Source organism: Dendrobates tinctorius, unplaced genomic scaffold (assembly GCF_039654945.1).
Source record: "Dendrobates tinctorius isolate UK_male_01 unplaced genomic scaffold, ASM3965494v1 ptg000232l, whole genome shotgun sequence".
Lineage (NCBI taxonomy): Eukaryota > Metazoa > Chordata > Amphibia > Anura > Dendrobatidae > Dendrobates > Dendrobates tinctorius.
In genome coordinates, this window is record NW_027361899.1 from 5085001 (window position 1) to 5107828 (window position 22828).

Genomic DNA, 22828 nt, shown 5'->3' on the forward strand with positions numbered 1-22828 from the left:
CCATAGCGGATATGTGCTGTAGCAGCTCAGCTCTTACTGCACAGAGTGCAGAGCATGCCCACAACACTCCCCCATAGCGGGTATGTGCTGTAGCAGCTCAGCTCTTACTGCACAGAGTACAGAGCATGCCCACAACACTCCCCCATAGCGGGTATGTGCTGTAGCAGCTCAGCTCTTACTGCACAGAGTACAGAGCATGCCCACAACACTCCCCCATAGCGGGTATGTGATGTAGCAGCTCAGCTCTTACTGCACAGAGTGCAGAGCATGCCCACAACACTCCCCCATAGCGGGTATGTGATGTAGCAGCTCAGCTCTTACTGCACAGAGTGCAGAGCATGCCCACAACACTCCCCCATAGCGGGTATGTGCTGTAGCAGCTCAGCTCTTACTGCACAGAGTACAGAGCATGCCCACAACACTCCCCCATAGCGGGTATGTGATGTAGCAGCTCAGCTCTTACTGCACAGAGTGCAGAGCATGCCCACAACACTCCCCCATAGCGGGTATGTGATGTAGCAGCTCAGCTCTTACTGCACAGAGTGCAGAGCATGCCCACAACACTCCCCCATAGCGGGTATGTGCTGTAGCAGCTCAGCTCTTACTGCACAGAGTGCAGAGCATGCCCACAACACTCCCCCATAGCGGATATGTGCTGTAGCAGCTCAGCTCTTACTGCACAGAGTGCAGAGCATGCCCACAACACTCCCCCATAGCGGGTATGTGCTGTAGCAGCTTAGCTCTTACTGCACAGAGTGCAGAGCATGCCCACAACACTCCCCCATAGCGGATATGTTCCTCATCCCATGACGAACTTTAGCCTTTATGTGTATAAGTTCAAGAAGGGAAAATGGCTCTGCTAATCTTCACTAAGGAATAAGGGTGCAAGTTAAGTAAAAGTGAGGAGAGGTTAGAGTTGTACTGCTAATCGATGAAAAATGAACATCCAGCAGCACATAAGTGACCCCTAGCAGTCCCGCTGAGTGCTGTGGAGGGGCTGTGCGCAGGGGGAGCCCCTGTGTATGTCTGAGAAGTCCCCCACAGCTGGGAAGTTCCTGCTCCATTTCCCCCATGACTTGCTTCTCTGTAACTCCAAAGTGGGAGGATTCTCCCACGAAATCCATTTTTTTTTTTTTTTTTTTTTGCAGAAATTGTAACTTGTCGTGTGTAGTTAATGACCACTTGTATGGTCTGATGGGAATTGTAGTTCAACAGTGACAGAGGAAGTAGCTGTATACCGGGATCACAATAGTAATTATTGACCGCAGCCTGTGATGTAAAAACGTGTAACAGTTGTATTATCCTTCTTAACTGACGTGTGGCGGGTTGCGCCGTCCTCCCTCGGTCACTGACGTGTGGCGGTTGCGCCATCCTCCGTCGGTCACTGACGTGTGGCGGGTTGCGCCGTCCTCCCTCGGTCACTGACGTGTGGCGGGTTGCGCCGTCCTCCCTCGGTCACTGACGTGTGGCGGGTTGCGCCGTCCTCCCTCGGTCACTGACGTGTGGCGGGTTGCGCCGTCCTCCCTCGGTCACTGGCGGGTTGCGCCGTCCTCCCTCGGCCACTGGCGGGTTGCGCCGTCCTCCCTCGGCCACTGGCGGGTTGCGCCGTCCTCCCTCGGCCACTGGCGGGTTGCGCCGTCCTCCCTCGGCCACTGGCGGGTTGCGCCGTCCTCCCTCGGCCACTGGCGGGTTGCGCCGTCCTCCCTCGGCCACTGGCGGGTTGCGCCGTCCTCCCTCGGCCACTGACACGTAGCAGTTTTCTCTCCAGCTGCACAATTAGAGTAAACCCCTGACAATTCGTCTTGGATACCATGTTGCCATCTGACATAACCCTTGGCGGGTTGGATTAATATTGACCGATCCTCGGAGCGCCGCCGGCTGTCGCAGTGTTTTCAGCCTGTCGAGCGCTGCGTAATGCAAGAAGTTTTAAATCCACAGCAAACAACCGCAGACAATTAGAATAAAACCCGGCGGCACGAGAAGCGATTTTACAAACTTGAGGGATTGAAGCTTCCTGAAATTACCAGACCTCCAGACTCTTTCAAGTGCTCAGCGGCAGCGAGTTTAAGCTCCAATTATTTTTCCGAGGAGATGTGAAATGCAGAAGGCTTGATATCCTGCAAGATACCTGCTCTAATCATCGTGGCCGGCAAATTACATCCACTCTAAATGGCGGCTTTAATATTCACATGACTGCGGGTGACCGCCGGGGACCTCTCCCCTCTGCATTGTGCAGCCAGGACTACTCATGTCTTTGTGTATGTGATGTGGCGCTGTGGTCTCCGGCCGCCATCTTTCACTTGTAGGAGACGAATAGATGAAGTTTCATCCCCTATTGTTCCGACATGTGTCCGGTATTGAGCAGAACCGTTTTAATTGGGGGGGGGGTCGCCCCGTTTTTAGGGCTCCGTTTGTTGGCCAGCGTGGAGCGTTCTGTGGACTCCTGGCAGCAAAATTCTTTACCGAAGGCCCATTGATTTCAGCAGCTGCCATATAATGCTCCATTACCTCTGCAGCAGCGCTCTGCGTGGAGATACTGCTGATCACAAGGGGGTCTCGGTGCTTTAGTTGGGACACTTGTATAGCAGGGCTGCCCATGCTGGATAACCCCTTTAAGATATAATCTGCTAGATTAATGTATAATTGCTAGAATTTTGCTGGAACAGCCACCAGTCCTGAGAAGTCTAGACACAGTCTTCTGTGTGAATGGAGCGGTACATAGTCACTGTAAACAATGTTTCTGTTTGTTTTCACTTTCACCCCAATAATCCTTCACTTTCTGCTATTTCCCCTAATCCCTACTCCTAGTAAGGAACTGTTCATCTCTTCTTCAATCCTCCCCATCCACCTCGCCTCCTCCTCAAAACTGTTCCTTAACATACAATCCTCTGTCTCCAAACACAGACAGCCCCCTCATGCCCTCTCCTGCTCCCACCTGCTAACACTTTCTCTGCTCCTTCTCACTGCTGGTGATATCTCTCCAAATCCTGGTCCTCCTCACCACATTCCCACAGTCATTTCTACCTCCCATCCACGCTCTATCACAACCTTCCGTAACCACTCCAACCTTATGCCCATTCACCCAGCCCCCGCTTCCCCAGTCCCACTAACAGGAGCTCTGTGGAACGCTCGCTCTGTCTGCAACAAGCTTTCCTACATCCATGATCTTTTTGTTACTACCAAACTTTCCTTCCTCGCCATCACCGAAACCTGGCTCACCCCTTCTGACACAGCCTCTCCTGCTGCACTTTCATATGGTGGCTTCCACCTTTCTCACACCCCCCGCCCCACCAGCAAACATGGCGGAGGAGTTGGTTTTCTCCTGTCAGATACCTGCTCCTTCACCCCAATCCCACTGCCACCCTCTGTTACCCTCCCTTCCTTTGAGGTGCACTCTGTGCGCATCTACTCCCCCTCCAACCTCCAACTGGCTGTCATCTACCGCCCCCCAGGGCCAGCCACCACCTTGTTTGACCACTTCACCACCTGGCTACTTCATTTCCTTTCCGTGGACATCCCTACTATCATCATGGGTGACTTCAACATCCCCATTGACACTTCCCTCTCAGCTTCCACTAAACTTCTATCTCTCACTTCTTCCTTCGGCCTCACTCAATGGTCTTCTACAGCCACCCACAAAGATGGCCACACACTGGACCTCATTTTCACCCGCCTCTGCTCCCTATCTAACCTCTCTAACTCACCTCTTCCTCTCTCTGACCACAACCTTCTCACATTCTCTTCCCTCTCCACTCCATGTCTACAATCCCCACCCCACAAACTTTCACACCCTCGCAGAAATCTTAAACACCTTGACCTACACTCATTCTCTGAATCCCGCCTCCCTCTCACAGATATAAGTTCCTTACACAATGAGGATGACGCTGCCGCTCTATATAACACCACAATAGCTGTACCTTTGGAATCCGCTGCCCCACTTACACATACCAAAGCTCGCAAAATCAACAGACAGCCCTGGCACACCAGCCTGACCAAAGAACTGAGCCGAGCTTCCAGGGCTGCTGAGCGCAGATGGAAAAGATCCCACTCCAAAGAGCACTTCATCGCATTCAAACAGTCTCTCACTACTTTCAAGACCACACTCGCCACAGCTAAACAAACCTACTTCTCATCTCTCATATCCTCCCTGTCTCACAACCCTAAACAGTTATTCAACACCTTCAATTCTCTCCTCTGTCCCCCAGCACCTCCTCCCTCCCCACTCATCTCAGCTGAAGACGTCGCCTCATTTTTCAAGCAGAAGATTGATAACATCAGAGACAGTTTTGGTCAACAACCCCCAGAGCCCCTCCTCCCGACTTCCCAGCCCTCCACCTCCAAAACCAACTTCTCCACCATTACAGAAGATCGACTCTCCACTCTACTCTCAAGATCACATCTCACCACTTGTGCACTTGACCCGATCCCTTCCCACTTCATCCCAAACCTCGCCACAGTCTTCATCCCAACCCTAACCCATCTCTTCAACCTATCACTAACAACTGGTGTTTTCCCCTCAAGCTTTAAACATGCCTCAATCACACCTATCCTCAAAAAGCCCTCTCTTGACCCATCCTCTGTATCTAGCTATCGCCCTATATCACTTCTCCCCTATGCCTCCAAGCTACTGGAACAACACGTCTACCTTGAACTGTCCTCCCATCTCTCTTCTTGCTCCCTCTTCGACCGCTTACAATCTGGCTTCCGGTCACACCACTCCACTGAAACTGCCCTTACTAAGGTCACCAATGACTTCTTAACCACGAAGAGCAAGCGACACTACTCTGTCCTCCTCCTCCTGGACCTGTCGGCTGCCTTTGACACAGTGGACCATTCCCTATTATTACAGACCAACCCATCCCTTGGCATCACAGACTTGGCCTTGTCCTGGATCTCATCATACCTAACAGACCGGACATTCAGCATCTCCCACTCACACACCACCTCCTCACCTCGCCCCCTATCTGTCGGAGTCCCACAAGGTTCAGTCCCAGGACCCCTGCTCGTCTCCATTTACACCTTTGGCCTGGGACAGCTTATAGAATCTCATGGCTTTCAGTATCATCTCTATGCTGATGACACCCAGATCTACATCTCTGGACCAGATATCACCTCCCTGCTAACCAGAATCCCTCAATGTCTGTCCACTATTTCATCCTTCTTCTCTACCAGATTTCTGAAACTTAACATGGACAAAACAGAATTCATCATCTTTCCCCCATCTCACATGAGTCCCCCAACGAACCTATCCATTACAGTAAATGGCTGCCCACTCTCCCCAGTCCCACAAGCTCGCTGCCTCGGGGTTATCCTTGACACTGATCTCTCCTTCAAACCACATATCCAAGCCCTTTCCACTTCCTGCCGACTTCAGCTCAAAAATATTTCACGAATCCGTTCATTCCTCAACCAAGAATCTGCAAAAACCCTAGTCCATGCCCTCATTATATCTCGCCTTGACTACTGCAACCTCCTCCTCTGTGGCCTCCCCCTCGAACACTCTCGCACCCCTCCAATCTATTCTAAACTCCGCTGCCCGATTAATCCACCTGTCCCCCCGCTATTCCCCAGCTTCTCCCCTCTGTCAATCCCTTCACTGGCTCCCCATTGCCCAGAGACTCCAGTACAAAACCCTAACCATGACATACAAATCCATCCACAACCTGTCTCCTCCGTACATCTGTGACCTTGTCTCCCGGTACTTTCCCGCACACAACCTCCGATCCTCACAAGATCTCCTTCTCTACTCCCCTCTTATCTCCTCTTCCCACAATCGCATACAAGATTTCTCTCGCGCATCACCCCTACTCTGCAACTCTCTACCACAACATATCAGACTCTCACCTACCATCGAAACCTTCAAAAAGAGCCTGAAGACCGACCTCTTCCGACAAGCCTATAACCTGCAGTAACCACCGATCGACCAAACCGCTGCACGACCAGCTCTACCCTCGCCTACTGTATTATCACCCATCCCTTGAAGATTGTGAGCCTTCGCGGGCAGGGTCCTCTCTCCTCCTGTACCAGTTATGACTTGTATTGTTCAACATTATTGTACTTGTTTTTATATATACCCCCTCCCTACATGTAAAGCGCCATGGAATAAATGGCGCTATAACAATTAATAATAATAATAATAATAAAGTACTGAACATGTGCGGCCACCTCTATAGGCAGTGCATGAAACGCTTGTCGCTCAGGGTCTGCGGTCGCTCAGGGTCTGCGGTCGCTCAGGGTCTGCGGTCGCTCAGGGTCTGCGGTCGCTCAGGGTCTGCGGTCTGTGGTCAGACCCGCAGCCATCCTGCATGTAACACACATCTTGTGGACAGGCAATGTATGTTTATGGGACAGTAATTAATGGTGCGCAGATATATCAAGATGGCGGATGTGGAGTGGTAAACTCGGTGTAGTTTGCTTGGCCTATTTGGCACATGCCGCCGCCAAGAAGACGTAGATGCTCAGCAGTAGACAGGTCCAAAAAAATGGCACCCGTTCTTAATTGTTTACACCATTTTCAGGTGCTCGGGTCAGACATACTCCGCTTCTCTTAAAAGTGGCGTGCCATGTCCGAGCGCCCACTTCTCCTTGCTCCAGCCCATTCTAATGTGAGTGGATGGTGAATGCCGTCCCATCGTAAGACTCCGCTGCCATCGCCATTTCTCCAGCTCCACCCTTCAATAAACATTAATGTTCCTGCGCCTGTCGTGCAGGACCTTTGATGGTGACACTCCTGATAGAAGCGCTCCCATTCCTCCCAGTGTGGGGGGTTTATGCCGGAGCCGGAGTGTTACAGACTAATCTTATTTTACAGGGAGTACTGTGCCCGGAGGCGGCGTTTTACACCTTACCGCGTTTTATCACCGCACCATTTCCTAGTGATGAGTAATTATGTAAATGACTCCTGATGGCAAATATTACCATCTCCTTTACGAGGGCCGCAAATTGCGTCAGGTTCTGGAATTAAACGCGGTTCATGAAGAATTGGATGCAGGTTTAATACCGCGGTGCAGACGGTGATTATGATTCCGGGGTCTGTCAGCACTCGGAGACGGCCACGTGTTATCCAAAACCCGCACACAACAGCTTCCCACAGCGTCGTCTGGTCGCCTCATCACACCGTCTGCTGCAGCAATATTGTGTCCTACAACGTACGCGTCCTACAATGTGGCCTATCGGTGACTTTATGGTGCCACCTCGGAGGCGTCCAGCAGAGCACATTCTCATGTGTGTCAATAGACGTCCTAAGCTCAGTGTGAATGTGGCCTACATGTGACGGATGACGAAAACCGAAGGCTAATATTTTAATTTTTATTTTTTTGTATCTTTCATTTTTGGGAAAGGTTTTGATACTTTTTTACAAGTCCCATTTGGATTAGTAGTTTGTAAAGGTTTCTGCTACTGCTTATGATTTTTATATATATATTTTTTTTTATACCTTTTATAGTTAAAAATCAAGGAATCCTGCAAGGAGTTCATAGAGCTGGAGGTACACGATGGGTATAGAACACGACGCCTGGAACCCGCCTAAAAAAGAGCAAAAACAATGAGTGTAATGCACAACAATGTGAAAACGACTTGCTGTCACATGTTCCATCATTTGTAACTTTTTTTTGTTAAAGGGACGCGACATTGTAACCATGTTTCTGATGCGTGGACATCATGTATCCGATATTAGTTATACGATCTCAGCCATATATGTTTAACTCTGAGACGATGCGGTATTTCAGAGAAAGTGCTTTAGAAGCTGCAGGGAACTGAGCCGCCCTGGGGACTATTCGGACCCTGGCGGCTTCTCACCCGCTGCCTGTGATTGACAGGTCTCTTCCTCCAGGTGTGTACAGGGAGGGACCTGTCACTTGAGAGAAGCTGCTAGGTACTGAGCCGCTCTGGGGAGTAGTTGGACAGGCGGATCCCTGGCCGGCTTCTCCTCAGCCGCTGCCTGTGATTGACAGGTCTCTTCCTGCAGGTGTGTACAGGGAGGAACCTGTCACTCCAGAGCTGCGGGTGGGGAGACGCTGCTAGGGACTGAGCCGCGCTGGGGACTATTTGGACAGGTGGATCCCTGACGGCTTCTCCTCACCTGCTGCCCATGATTGACAGGTGTGTACAGGGAGAGACCTGTCGGAAACCGAGCCGCTCTGGGGAGTAGTTGGACAGGCGGATCCCTGGCCGGCTTCTCCTCAGCCGCTGCCTGTGATTGACAGGTCTCTTCCTGCAGGTGTTTACAGGGAGGGACCTGTCACTCCAGACCTGCGGGTGGGGAGAAGCTGCTGGGGACCCTCCTGTGCAGCTCAGCCCTCGGCGGCTTATAAACAATATTTGTTACTGAAATGCCGCAGTGTCTTAAAGTTAAACGGAATAAAATCTTACATATTAAATTAAAAAAAAAAAAATAGCAAAAGCAGCAGAAAAGAAGTTAAATACTGCCTAATCCTCTGAAAGCCGCGGTGAGCGCTTACCATGAGATGTTTTGTAGCCACCTGTCTGCAGTCTTGTGTACTGCAGACGCAGCAGAGCCGGGGCCAGCAGGATTCTAGTATTTTTGACTTTTTGATCTTCAAGAAGATCAAAACAGATTTACAAAAATAAAACCGATTTGCACGGAGTATTGCCAAAAATAGATAAAATGCACAAAGAAAATACAGTGGAGGAAAAACCCTAATAAACAGAAGGAAAACCCCTCAACGTTCGTCACCTTCAGGCCGCGTTCGTATGCACTCGGGGCGTCTGATGCTCGCGTCATACCGTGTGCAGGCTGCCTCCGATAAGCAGTTCATCGCCCCATGGACGTTGACTGGAGACCATTAGGAAACATAATTGTATTTTTCTGTTGCTGGATGATATAGGAATGTGACCCATTCAGATGATGTGCCGTTTCCAGGTACATGCGTGAGGAGGACTGCACCATCCGACCGGCCTACAGGAAACCCATTTATTTCCCCTTCTACTTGGGAAGTGACTTGGTTCCATGTCAGACAAGTGTGGACAGATTCGGAAGTCCTGTCACGTAATGTCAGGGGGCCACTGACCATTTTTCTAGTGCATTGAGCTTTCTGGTTGACAGAGGTCAGCCTGAAGTTTAGGACTTCTTTTGGATAGCCACATGGAGCGTTTATGAACCCCTGCACTCATGATGAGATCCCCATCTTAGGAGCGATCGGCGGTGTGTAATACGTCAGTGCCGCCATGGACGAAGCTTTTCAATCCCTTCTTGGCTGTGCAGGAGAGAAATCCATTAGTATAAACAGTCCGGCGTGTCCCGTCTCGTAGTCGTGTTGCAGATGCAGAAATACGTCTCTACGGTATTTAGTTATTCATACAATTGACCACCATAAAACTTTCCTGCAAATTAGCTGCTGCCTTTAACTCGTCTGTGCCGGAGAGAAAATTGCTGCGTAAATCAAAGCAAGCTGAAATTAATTGTAGTGGAAATAGGACTGTACGAGAGACGGATGGTAATGCGGAGCCGGCGTATGCTAATTATAACCGCGCTCATAAACTGGATTAATGAGGAGAAGGGTGCGCGGAGTGTAGATGGGACGGGGGTCCAACCGGCCCGGAGAGGAGCTTTCTCAGGCGAGACCCCCTGCTGTAGAGACGAGTGGTGCCATGATCCAGTGGCTACGGTATGCCGTCCATCTGAGCCGCCTGGCTTCATGACATCCCCTCCTCTCTGCCCATACTGCTGCCATCCCCTCCTCTCTGCCATTTGACCACTATATTGAGGGATCATTTCGCTTTCAACACGGTGAGTAAATGGTAAAAAAAACAAACCTAGATAGTACTCGCCCTCTCGGAGTTCAATGCCAGCTCCCCTCTGGTCTCTGTGTATTGGCTGCAGTGGTGACATCAACAGCACATATCACCGCTGCAGCCAATCACCGAGCTCAGTGGTTCTGCTGACGTAGGTGGCGTGAGACTAGCACTCAATGATTGGCTGCAGCAGGCATGTGAGCTGCAGCCTTGACGTCACCACTACTGCCAATACACACAGACTGGTGCAGCCACACAGGGCGATTACAATCTGGGTTTTCTTTTCACATGTATTCAACAATTTGTAAAAATCCTTTAAGACACTAAAGATGCTGCTGCCATAGATGAAATCTGGTCTATGTGGACAAGCATCTCTTTTTCTGGTAGACGCTGCTTCTTTTGGAGTCTGCTTGTGATAGGATTCACTCTTGTGCACTTTTTTGTGTGGCTCGCTGCATTTTGTTTTTGCACTTGGGTGAAGAAAGTCCCGTCTCTGGCCCCCGTCTCTGGTTCTCGTCTCTGGCCCCCAACTTCGGTTCTCATTTCCATCCCTTTTCCAGTTTCCAACTCTGTCCCGTCTCTGCTCCCAACTCCTGGCCCCCATCTCCGGCTCCCGTCTCCGGCTCCCGTCTCCGGCCCCCGTCTCCGGCTCCTGTCTCCGGTCCCCGTCTCTGGGTCCCAACGTCGGTTCTCATCTCCATCCCTTCTCCAGTTTCCAACTCTGTCCCGTCTCTGCTCGCATCTCCAACTCCTGGCCGCCATCTCCGTGTACCATCTCCGGTTCTCGTCCCCGGCCCCCATCTCCGGTTCACATCTCCGGCTCCCGTCCACTCTTCCATCTCTGGCTTTCCAAAAGTGGATAGGAGAGAACGGCATTGTGCCATTTCTGGTCGGTAGAAATCTGTCATCTCTGTGGGAAATGTGCTACAGCCCCAGCACGTTGCTCACTGTACAGTTGGAGGAGACTGAACCCCTTTTTCCTCCCGTAGATTTCCAGACCTCGGTTGAGAAGTGATTAGTGTCTAATATTACAGATTTCAGTGTTTTCTTGTGTGGAGGTCCGGTGACCGGCAGCGAGAAGGTTAAAGCCATAAGCGCGCCATGTGCCGCGACGACCGTTAGCATCTTGTAGCTAACGAGCTGTTTTATTGGGGATTAGAGCAATTGGTGTGTAAAGCCGCCGCCGTCCTGTAATGATGGGGATTTAATAGCGCTTAGCCGAGCGCTCCAGATGCAGATGGAGACGTTATCGTTTATGGATTCAGACGCGGCCATTGTGTATGGAGGCGGCCCAGCCGCCATGTTGGTCATAACGGCACTGACGCTGTTTACATGAAAAATGACATCCGAGACATCGGCTGTGCGGATGAGTCACGCGTGACCGGTGGCAGTGATCGGCTCAGCACATCAGTCATGCATTGGGTGTTCACGTTATTTCGGGGTCCACTATTTGGACGCCTCCAGGAACTTGTAAGACTTTGTAAGATCTGATGGGGAAACATTCATTCTTTACACCGCTCCCACAGCTGAATGGTTGTTACAATTGTATCGACCCTACATAAATCAGCAGCACAAGCCTCTCAGCTGACAGTTTGTTACAATGTATCAGGTTTATGTAATGGAGGGTGATCTAGACAGGCTAACCCAAACCTTTCATATCTTGAGAGCCCCATCCAGTGACTCCCTGCACCGCAGCAGCAGCGACACTCGGTGCCCATCATTACCGGTGTGATGATAGCCAAAGCTCCCTCACAGCCACCCCCGAGCCCTCCCGTACTGAGTCCTATCCCATACTCCCGTATCGGGCAGACTCCCCACAATATTGCATCCAGCTTCACGCACCCGTCTGACTACACGTCCCGCCATGTTTCCAGATCACAGTACTTCTTTCTCCCCTCCGTCCCCCGCCGGTATCTGCACATCCAGATCTGCTCTTCCGTGCGCAGCTCCTTACACAAGTCGCCATCTGGAGACCTTCTCTTCATGGCTGGTTGCTAGACCTGGTGCTAATGCACTGAGCTGGCCGACGGTCACAAGCCACAGGTTGGAGACCACTGGTCTAGACAGTATTGCACTGTAACGAACCCTCCGCTCCGAAGAGTCTGCACACCTTTTCAGTGTATTGCATACAATGGTGCAGATATTGAAAATGGAGAGAAACGCAAAACCTCTTACTGAGGTACTGCGCTTTCCATGAGGATTAGGCAGCCGTAAACTAAAGCAAATAATACTCCATCCCTGCTGGTGTACGGTTTACATCAGCGGTAGACGTCCCGGGCCCTTATGACCCACGTGACGTCTGCAGCCAATCTCTGGTTTATACCGCTGAGGTCAGTGATTGGCTGCAGACAACACGTGAGTGATAGCAATGGTGCAGATGGATGAAAAGGGGCAACTAGAAGATGCTCGTCTGAACTGCGGGGTTTGGAGCTGTGTCATAGGAGTAGGGTTGGAGGCATAGGGGGTGCGGAGGAGATGTCTGACCCCATAGCTGCTGCCATAGGAGGCCCGAGAAGATACCCGCATATTAAATGGCACACAGTAGCTGAGGCTGTTGCAGGATTTGTACTGGGGTCTCTGGATCCTCGTGTTATACCCCACCCCAAGACGATAGCCACACAGACCAGCTCTGTGTACGGAAGCTCCTTTCAGTGTTTGGCAGCCACTACAGAGATTTTTATCAGATCCCGAGGATGTGCAGGATGTCTAACTCCCACCGGTCTTATATTGATGAGCTATCTGCCTGGACAACCCCTATAAGTAATGTCGCTGCACGTGGCACTGTCCCTTGTCAGCCCCAGTACTTGGCACTGTGTATTTTGGCTTTATAGGGCCGGAGATGTGCCCTCAGGATTGTGCACCATGGGTGGCATCAGTCATCTGAGCACCGTTTCATCCGGCACCTCTGAAGCTCCATACAGGTGTCTTGTGCTGTCGCTAATGGCTATGTCTTCGGCTCCTGAGCCCCAATGCAGACTGCCAGCCCATCATTTATAATGCTGCCATCCTCTCCTGCTCCCTATAGCGGCAGATTTGGGGTTCCAGGTCTCCGTTCCCCCTATAGCGGCAGATTTTGGGTTCCAGGTCTCCGTTCCCCCTATAGCGACAGATTTGGGGTTCCAGGTCTCCGTTCCCCCTATAGAGGCAGATTTGGGGTTGCAGGTCTCCGTTCCCCCTATAGTGGCAGATTTGGGGTTGCATGTCTCCGTTCCCCCTATAGCGACAGATTTGGGGTTGCAGGTCTCCGTTCCCCCTATAGCGGCAGATTTAGGGTTGCAGGTATCCGTTCCCCCTATAGCGGCAGATTTGGGGTTGCAGGTCTCCGTTCCCCCTATAGCGGCAGATTTAGGGTTGCAGGTATCCGTTCCCCCTATAGCGGCAGATTTAGGGTTGCAGGTCTCCGTTACCCCTATAGCGACAGAATTCGGGTTGCAGGTCTCCGTTCCCCCTATAGCAGCAGATTTAGGGTTGCAGGTATCCGTTCCCCCTATAGCGGCAGATTTCGGGTTGCAGATCTCCGTTCCCCCTATAGCGTCAGATTTGGGGTTGCAGGTTTCCGTTCCCCCTATAGCGGCAGATTTGGGGTTGCAGGTCTCCGTTCCCCCTATAGCGGCAGATTTAGGGTTGCAGGTCTCCGTTCCACCTATAGCGACAGATTTCGGGTTGCAGATCTCCGTTCCCCCTATAGCGGCAGATTTGGGGTTGCAGGTTTCCGTTCCCCCTATAGCGGCAGATTTGGGGTTCCAGGTCTCTGTTCCCCCTATAGCGACAGATTTGGGGTTGCAGGTTACCGTTCCCCCTATAGCGGCAGATTTGGGGTTGCAGGTTACCGTTCCCCCTATAGCGGCAGATTTGGGGTTCCAGGTCTCCGTTCCCCCTATAGAGGCAGATTTGGGGTTGCAGGTCTCCGTTCCCCCTATAGCGGCAGATTTGGGGTTGCAGGTCTCCGTTCCCCCTATAGCAGCAGTTCTGCTCTTATGATGCAGATTGACTGTCGCCCCTTCACGTCTGCGCCTCCGCTGTCCGTATAAATTGGATGCCCCTCTCACTCTCCGTCTCCGCAGCTTTGGCTCGTTTAGAGCTCGTCCTGACATCCCTCGTTTCCGCGCTTCCCCATCGCATATTTATAAGGCTTTTGACTTTTACATATTGCCTAATTAAGGCTCCCGAAATGCGTGGCCCATTTTCCAGGCCGGGGACTCCACAGAACATAACATCCCTCCCCCGGCAGAGTGGCGGCCGCCTTCTGTTGTGTGCATCTTCGTAAAATGTTCCCGATTTGTTCCTTTCCAGATTTGGCTGCGGAAACATTTCATTAATTTGAGGAGTGTGTCAGCGGACAGAATCAGGCCAGGTAAATGCTGTAGGTGGCTCCGCTCATTTACATCGCCCGCAGGCGTCTGGAGACCCGACGTGGAGCGCTAATGACCGCAGCTCCTGTTTGTTCCTCCTTTCAATAAGAAGCGGCGAAGATGCTAAGAATACATTACAGTATGCGTCTCCTGAAGTGCTCTGTGCTGCTGTGAGCCTGCTCCCGCCACTCTGTAACTTACTCTAATACCGTAACGCAGTAGTGGCACGTCCTGTCTGAAATCCTCTGTGCTGCTGGCTGACCAGTTCTTTCCATCACACACCCCTCTGACTCTCCTGGTGATGAGCACAGTCCTCTCCTGAATTCCTCTGTGCTGCTGGATGACCAGTTCTTTCCATCATGCACCCCTCTGACTCTCCACGTGATGAGCAGAGTCCTCTCGTGAATTCCTCTGTGCTGCTGGATGACCAGTTCTTTCCATCATGCACTCCTCTGACTCTCCACGTGATGAGCAGAGTCCTCTCCTGAAATCCTCTGTGCTGCTGGCTGACCAGTTCTTTCCATCACGCACCTCTCGGACTCTCCACATGATGAGCACAGTCCTCTCCTGAAATCCTCTGTGCTGCTGGATGACCAGTTCTTTCCATTATGCACCCCTCTGACTCTCCACGTGATGAGCACAGTCCTCTCCTGAATTCCTCTGTGCTGCTGGATGACCAGTTCTTTCCATCACGCACTCCTCTGACTCTCCACGTGATGAGCAGAGTCCTCTCCTGAAATCCTCTGTGCTGCTGGATGACCAGTTCTTTCCATCACGCACCTCTCGGACTCTCCACGTGATGAGCACAGTCCACTCCTGAAAACCTCTGCTGCTGGATGGCCTGTTCTTTCCATCATGCACCCCTCTGACTTCCCACACGATGAGCACAGTCCTCTCCTGAAATCCTCTGTGCTGCTGGATGGCCTGTTCTTTCCATCACGCACCTCTCGGACTCTCCACGTGATGAGCACAGTCCACTCCTGAAAACCTCTGCTGCTGGATGGCCTGTTCTTTCCATCATGCACCCCTCTGACTTCCCACACGATGAGCACAGTCCTCTCCTGAAATCCTCTGTGCTGCTTGATGACCAGTTCTTTCCATCATGCACTCCTCTGACTCTCCACGTGATGAGCAGAGTCCTCTCCTGAAATCCTCTGTGCTGCTTGATGACCAGTTCTTTCCATCACGCACCTCTGACTTCCCACACGATGAGCACAGTCCTCTCCTGAAATCCTCTGTGCTGCTGGATGGCCTGTTCTTTCCATCATGCACCCCTCTGACTTCCCACACGATGAGCACAGTCCTCTCCTGAAATCCTCTGTGCTGCTGGATGGCCTGTTCTTTCCATCATGCACCCCTCTGACTTCCCACACGATGAGCACAGTCCTCTCCTGAAATCCTCTGTGCTGCTTGATGACCAGTTCTTTCCATCATGCACTCCTCTGACTCTCCACGTGATGAGCAGAGTCCTCTCCTGAAATCCTCTGTGCTGCTTGATGACCAGTTCTTTCCATCACGCACCTCTGACTTCCCACACGATGAGCACAGTCCTCTCCTGAAATCCTCTGTGCTGCTGGATGGCCTGTTCTTTCCATCATGCACCCCTCTGACTTCCCACACGATGAGCACAGTCCACTCCTGAAAACCTCTGTGCTGCTGGATGACCTGTTCTTTCCATCATGCACCCCTCTGACTCTCCAGGTGATGAGCACAGTCCTCTCCTGAAATCCTCTGTGCTGCTGGATGACCAGTTCTTTCCATCACGCACCCCTCTGACTCTCCAGGTGATGAGCACAGTCCTCTCCTGAAATCCTCTGTGCTGCTGGATGACCAGTTCTTTCCATCACGCACCTCTCTGACTTCCCACACGATGAGCACAGTCCTCTCCTGAAATCCTCTGTGCTGCTGGATGACCAGTTCTTTCCATCATGCACCCCTCTGACTCTCCAGGTGATGAGCACAGTCCTCTCCTGAAATCCTCTGTGCTGCTGGATGACCAGTTCTTTCCATCACGCACCCCTCTGACTCTCCAGGTGATGAGCACAGTCCTCTCCTGAAATCCTCTGTGCTGCTGGATGACCAGTTCTTTCCATCACGCACCCCTCTGACTTCCCACACGATGAGCACAGTCCTCTCCTGAAATCCTCTGTGCTGTGACTCTGCTCCTGTCTGCAGTTGGTTGGCATGTAGGTCCTGATCCTTTTCTCGCCCGTCGGCTGTGTGATTCCCCCTGCGGTCAGTGCCCCCGGCGTTTGTCACCCGGCCTCTCCCTTATGTACCAGGGTGGCAGGAGGGGCGGTGGGGCTGTTGCTGATTTTTAGCAGCTGGTTACCTTCGTTCTTGTGTGATGGTGATTTTCAGCTTCACACTCCATTTATTGTCAAATGCAACCAGGAGTCACAAATACACTCCCAAAATATCTCTCCATCTGTCACCCTGGCAATGCATTATTAATGGCGCCTGCTACAAGTGTCAGCCATGCGCGCTCGCTGCTCGCTTAGCACACAGTTTATCGAGAGGTTTGTGCTGCTGTTGTCGGGGTCTGTGCCCACCCTGCCTACAGTGCCGGTGATGTGCGGCATTGACGCTGCAGTGACCCCTCTCACCAGGTGCTGCCAGTCCTTTCATCTGCAGCATTCGGGGACGTTGCAGTCGCTGTAATCTGCGACCATCGTATCACAATGCAGAATAGTCGCCAGTAACTCGCCACATCTGTAACGCCGGACCCAACGCTGCAGCTGTCCGTGATGCGCCAGGTGCTGCATTGACTCGCGCGCCAGCAGTGGCGTAACCAGAAGCTTGTGGGCCCCTGTGCTAAAGCTCCTCTGGGGCCCCCAGTTATTTAAAGTCTTTTATAGTAATGAGCCTTTCATATGGGCCATATTGACCTTTTGGGACCCTTAGGCTCCTGCTCGCCGGCTTCCTTCGTTTTCTTTCACTTCACCATATGATTGTCATCACACTTTCCCAGCCTCCTGAATTTCCTAGCAATCCACGATAAATCGGGCGACCTCCTGGCTGACACGGCTGGTTGGCACTCAGCTTTCCTAGGAGCAGATCTGGCACAATAGACGGAGTGGATGGTAATGTCGCGGGCAGCTGTTCAGCGCGGCGGTAATACTGGACAGAAGTGTCGTCGGCAGCAGCGCGGCAGTATCGGTGTGTTTATCCGCTGCCGCAGTGTAGGCTCCGCTTTATGTCACTCTTATTATTAGCCGGCACAATTTTTTATCATCTCTCATTTAAAAGAGTTGTAAAATCACGGCTGCTCCACTTGAGATGTGACCGGCACACTCAGCGCTATTTATTCCTCTGTACAATTCATTTTACTGCCCCAATACGAGATAATGAAGTCTCACTGAGCGGAGAACAGTCGTTACTAGCGCCGGAGGCAGGGGCACATGTCAGGATGGGGCTGCGATTAGTGGTGATTTTATTATTTGTTATTTCTATAATGTCAACGTAATCTGCAGCACTACAATAAGTGGAGACGTGTGCAGACAATGAAGACATCAGAGTAACACATAGCTCGCCAGTTACAGGAGGAGCGAGGGTCCGGCTCCAACCTGTCAGGAGACGGGGGCCACAATAGGTAGAACGTGCTGTCACGTAAGGTGTGCGAATCCTGGGGGAATAGTGGATGAGGGCAGGTATATCTCGCCCAGATACCTTTCCTATGTGGCCTAGTCTGGTCAGTATCGCACCTGGTGACTAATGAGTAATTGGAGGTGGATATAAAAGGATGCCAGGTGGTGTGTTAGTTGCTCAGCCGGGGGAACACAGAGAGTCTGTCTGGTTGAGCCACTTGTGAGTGAAAGCTGTGCTTACGGTAACGCTGGTTTGGCTGGACGGGAGAAGCCCGCCAGTTGGTAGTTAGATCGGACCCTGTTTAGTTAGTGCCGGACAGGCAAGGATTTGTTTTATGTTTTATTTCCTATATGTTTTGCTTTCACCTTTAATAAACCTGACCCAGTGTCAGTTATACCCGAATCCCGGCTGTGTGCCTGAGTTTCATGCTGAACGCACGTGACCTTTGACCCCAGCAAAGCCGATCCCAGAGTGTTTTATCACAAATTGGTGGAGAATGCGGGCACCACATTGAGAGCATGAAGATGGAGGACGTGGTGAAAGCGCTGGTACAGTCCACCGCCGTCCAGCAAGAAGCTAATCGGGTGATGATGGCCCAGCTGAAGGAGTTGGTGGACATGACAGCTACAGATCGTTCGCTTCTCCAGCAGGTGGCGCAGCGCCTGGCGACCTTACCTGAGGTTAACCCGGAAGCCGAGTCGAGAGTGATTCACGTGAGCCGGGCAGAAGATGACGACCGAAGATGACGTCGAGGCATACCTGACCACGTTTGAACGGACGGCGGTGCCGGAAAAATAGCCGAAGGCCCGCTGGGCCGGCCTGATTGCCCCGTTTCTTTCCGGTGAGGCCCAAAAGGCTTATTATGACTTAGAACCTGAAGCTGCGCAGGACTTTGACAAACTGAAAGCCGAGATCTTGGCCCGGCTGGGAGTGACGACCGCTGTCCGTGCACAGAGAGTGCATCAATGGACTTATCAGCCGGATAAACCACCGCGGTCACAGATGTTCGACCTGATTCACCTGACGAAAAAGTGGCTATAACCCGAGGTGCTGACGGCGCCAGAGATAATCCAGAGAGTCGTCATGGACAAGTACCTGAGAGCTCTACCGCCAGCCCTGAGGAAGTGGGTAAGCCATGGAAATCCTACGACGGCAAATCAACTAGTGGATCTGGTTGAGCGGTACTCCGTGGCGGAAGGACTCAGAGACGACGCTACCCCACCTCCGTCTTCATCATCTCCACGTGGAACCGGTAAGACTGTTCCCGGGAGTAGGGGAGAAGGAAAAATCCCTAAGACAGGGGGGGAGGAAAATGGGACTGCTCGCACGGTGAGGCCAAGAGTAACGAACTTTGGTCTAGGGAAGGGGCCCGTTAGGTGTTTTTGCTGCCAAGAGATGGGCCACATCGCTGCGAACTGTCCGGTCACTGCTGAACCCATGCAGTGCGACGTCACAGACTCTCAAAAACGCATGTCTATGGTTGCCCAGATAGTGAGTGTGAATGCCGGTCAAAGTAAGGTGGAAAAACACCTGTGTGATGTATCGGTGGATGGGGCAACGGTGGTGGCATTGGTGGACTCGGGAAGTGTGGTGACTCTGGTGGAGGCCAGTCTGGTGTCAGCCCCAACTGGACCATTAGACAGATTTTCCGTAACGTGTGCATGGAGACACCTGTTCGTACCTCACCACGGTCATATGCCTTTCTACTTCCTATGGGACGGTGCAGCATAAAGTGGGACTCGTCACCGCATTGTTGCATGATGTGATCTTGGGCTGGGATATCCCCCACTTCTGGCAATTGTGGGAGAATCAATTGATGCCCCAGGGTAACAGTGTACGTGATTCCTCTCCCATGGCGCGGGTGGGTCCCAAACCCCTGGAGGAGGTTCCCCAGGAAGACTCTAGTGACGAGTCTACTGGAAATGACCTTCATTTCCCATTTTCGGTCATGGCGGGGGATACGGAGAAGACCAGGGAGGAAGAGGGGGCAGGCAGCCGTCCACCTCCCCGTTTGCCGGATTTGGAAGTTCAGAAAGATGACTTCCAAAGCGAGCAAATAAAGGATCCTACCCTTTCTCAGGCTAGGAGAAATGTAAAAGTGATAAATGGGGTACCCGTAGAACCTGGCTCTAGACTGGCATATCCTTACATGGTCCTGGAGAATGATTTGTTATATCAGATAGACGAAAAAGGGGGAAGACACGGTGCAACGGTTTGTCGTGCCAAAACCCTACCAGTGGCAGGTGTTGGACCTGGCCCACGGACATGTGATGGGAGGTCACCTGGGAGTCCAGAAAACCACCGAAAGGATCTTACACTGTTTTGTTTGGCCAGGCATGCATCACGATATTCGTGTATATTGTGAGTCTTGTCCTGACTGCCAAGCCTCTGCACCTAAGCCCCAGTTCTGTAGCCCTATGGTACCCCTACCTATTATTGAAGTCCCGTTTGAGAGGATTGGGATGGATTTAGTGGGGCCCCTTTCACAGTCTGCATGTGGACACCAACATATCCTGGTCATCGTGGATTGTTACTCGGAGGCGATCTCAAAATTTGATGCCTACCCTATGCCCTGGGTCGACGAGTTAATAGATCGGTTAGGAAATGCACGGTATATTACGACCCTAGATTTAACAAAGGGGTATTGGCAGATCCCTCTGGCGGAGGCGGCCAGAGAGAAGACGGCATTTGCTACATCGGAAGGTTTATTCCAGTATGTGTATATGCCGTTTGGACTGCACGGGGCACCGGCGACCTTCCAGAGACCGATGGATCAAGTCCTGAGGCCACATAGGCGGTACGCTTCGGCCTATTTGGATGACATTGTCATTTACAGCTTGGACTGGGAGACTCATCTCCGGAAAGTACAAGCTGTGATTGAGGACCTGTGGGAGGCAGGTCTAACCGCGAACCCCAAGAAATGTCACATCGGGCTAGAAGAAGCCCGGTATTTGGGGCATGTAATTGGGAAGGGGTATGGTTAAACCCCAGGTCGATAAAGTTCAAGCGGTTCAGGACTGGCCGCAAAAGTTAACAAGAAGCAGGTGCAAGCCTTTCTGGGGATCGTCGGTTCATTCCCAATTTTGCAGCCATTACTACCCCCCTGACGGATCTTAGATGGGCAATGCAGATGCCCTGTCCCGAGTGCACTGTTTGGCGGATGTCATTGCTCGACCGGAGTGGTCTGGGCAGAGGGGGGGGGATATGTGACAATTATGTGGGAATAGTGGAGGAGGGCAGGTATATCTCACCCAGATACCTTTCCTATGTGGCCTAGTCTGGTCAGTATCTCACCTGGTGACTAATGAATAATGGGAGGAGGATAGAAAAGGATGCCAGGTGGTTGTGTGAGTGTCTCAGCCTGGGAACACAGAGAGCCTGTCTGTGTGAGAGACACACGTGAGTGAAAGCAGTGCTTATGGTAACGCTGGTTTGGCTGGACGGGAGAAGCCCTCCAGTTGGTAGTTAGTACGGACCCTGTTTAGTTAGTGCCGGACAGGCAAGGATTTGTTTTATGTTTTATTTCCTTTTTGCATTGCTTTCACCTTTAATAAACCTGACCCAGAATCAGTTATGACCGGATCCCGGCTGTGCACCTGAGTTTCATGCTGAACTCATGTGGCCTTTGACCCCAGCAAAGGTGATCCCGGAGTGTTTTATCACAAATGGGGGAAGTACAAAGCTGCATATGTACATGTATGACCGGTCATCAGCCGGTATCGGTATATGTACATGTATGACCGGTCATCAGCCGGTATCTGTATATGTACATGTATGACCCGGTCACCAGCTGGTATCTGTATATGTACATGTATGATCTGGCCACCAGCCGGTATATGTACATGTATGACCCGGTCACCAGCCGGTATCTGTAGATGTACATGTATGATCCGGCCACCAGACGGTATCTGTATATGTACATGTATGACCCGGACCACCAGACGGTATCTGTATATGTACATGTATGATCTGGTCATCAGCCGGTATCTCTATATGTACATGTATGACCGGTCACCAGCCGGTATCTGTATATGTACATGTATGACTCGGTCACGAGCCGGTGTCTGTATATGTACATGTATGACCCGGTCACCAGCCGGTGTCTGTATATGTACATGTATGATCTGGCCACCAGCCGGTGTCTGTATATGTACATGTATGATCTGGCCACCAGCCGGTGTCTGTATATGTACATGTATGATCTGGCCACCAGCCGGTGTCTGTATATGTACATGAATGACCGGTCACCCGCCGGTATCTGTATCTGTAAGGTAGATGAACTGTATAAAACAGGAAAGGGATACAAAAAGATATCCAAGGGATTGATAATGCCAGTCAGCAGCGTTCAACCTGTGATTAACAAATGGAAAATCAGGGGCTCTGTAAAAACAAAATCACGGTCAGGTAGAGCAACAAAAATATCATTCACAGCTGCCAGGAAAATTGTTCGGGATGCAAAGAAAAACCCACAAATAACATCAGCTGAAATACTGGGCTCTGAAAACTAGCGGTGTGGCTGTTTCCAGATGCACAATAAGGAGGCACTTGAAGAAAAGTAGGCTGCATGGTCGAGTCACCAGAAGAAATCCATTACTGCGCAAATGCCACAAAGTATCTCGCCTACAATAAGCAAAGCAGTGGTAGTACTTGTAGTATTAGCTGTAGTGCTTTGTGTAGTGGTAGTACCTGTAGTATTAGTAGTAGTGCTTTGTGTAGTGGTAGTACCTGTAGTATTAGTTGTATTGCTTTGTGTAGTGGTAGTACTTGCAGTATTAGTAGTGCTTTGTGTAGTGGTAGTACTTGTAGTATTAGTAGTAGTGCTTTGTGTAGTGGTGGTACCTGTAGTATTAGTTGTAGTGCTTTGTATAGTGTAGTACTTGTAGTATTAGTAGTCGTGCTTTGTGTAGTGGTAGTTCTTGTAGTGGTAGTACCTGTAGTATTAGTAGTAGTGCTTTGTGTAGTGGTAGTACCTGTAGTATTAGTAGTAGTGCTTTGTGTAGTGGTAGTACCTGTAGTATTAGTTGTAGTGCTTTGTATAGTGTTAGTACTTGTAGTATTAGTAGTAGTGCTTTGTATAGTGTAGTACTTGTAGTATTAGTAGTAGTGCTTTGTGTAGTGGTAGTTCTTGTAGTATT

General features: G+C 51.2%; 2 protein-coding genes across 3 annotated transcripts in view; both read left to right on the forward strand.

The window, feature by feature from the left end:
• ZFAND3 (zinc finger AN1-type containing 3) overlaps positions 1-22828 on the forward strand; it is a 239952-nt gene that overhangs the window by 18948 nt on the left and 198176 nt on the right. The gene's annotated exons all lie outside the window — the stretch shown is intronic.
• LOC141059995 (uncharacterized) overlaps positions 21930-22828 on the forward strand; it is a 55577-nt gene continuing 54678 nt past the window's right edge. Inside the window, exon 1 of the mRNA XM_073556228.1 lies at positions 21930-21964. Within this exon, the coding sequence (XP_073412329.1) occupies positions 21930-21964 (35 nt within the window). The remainder of the gene's footprint in view (positions 21965-22828) is intronic.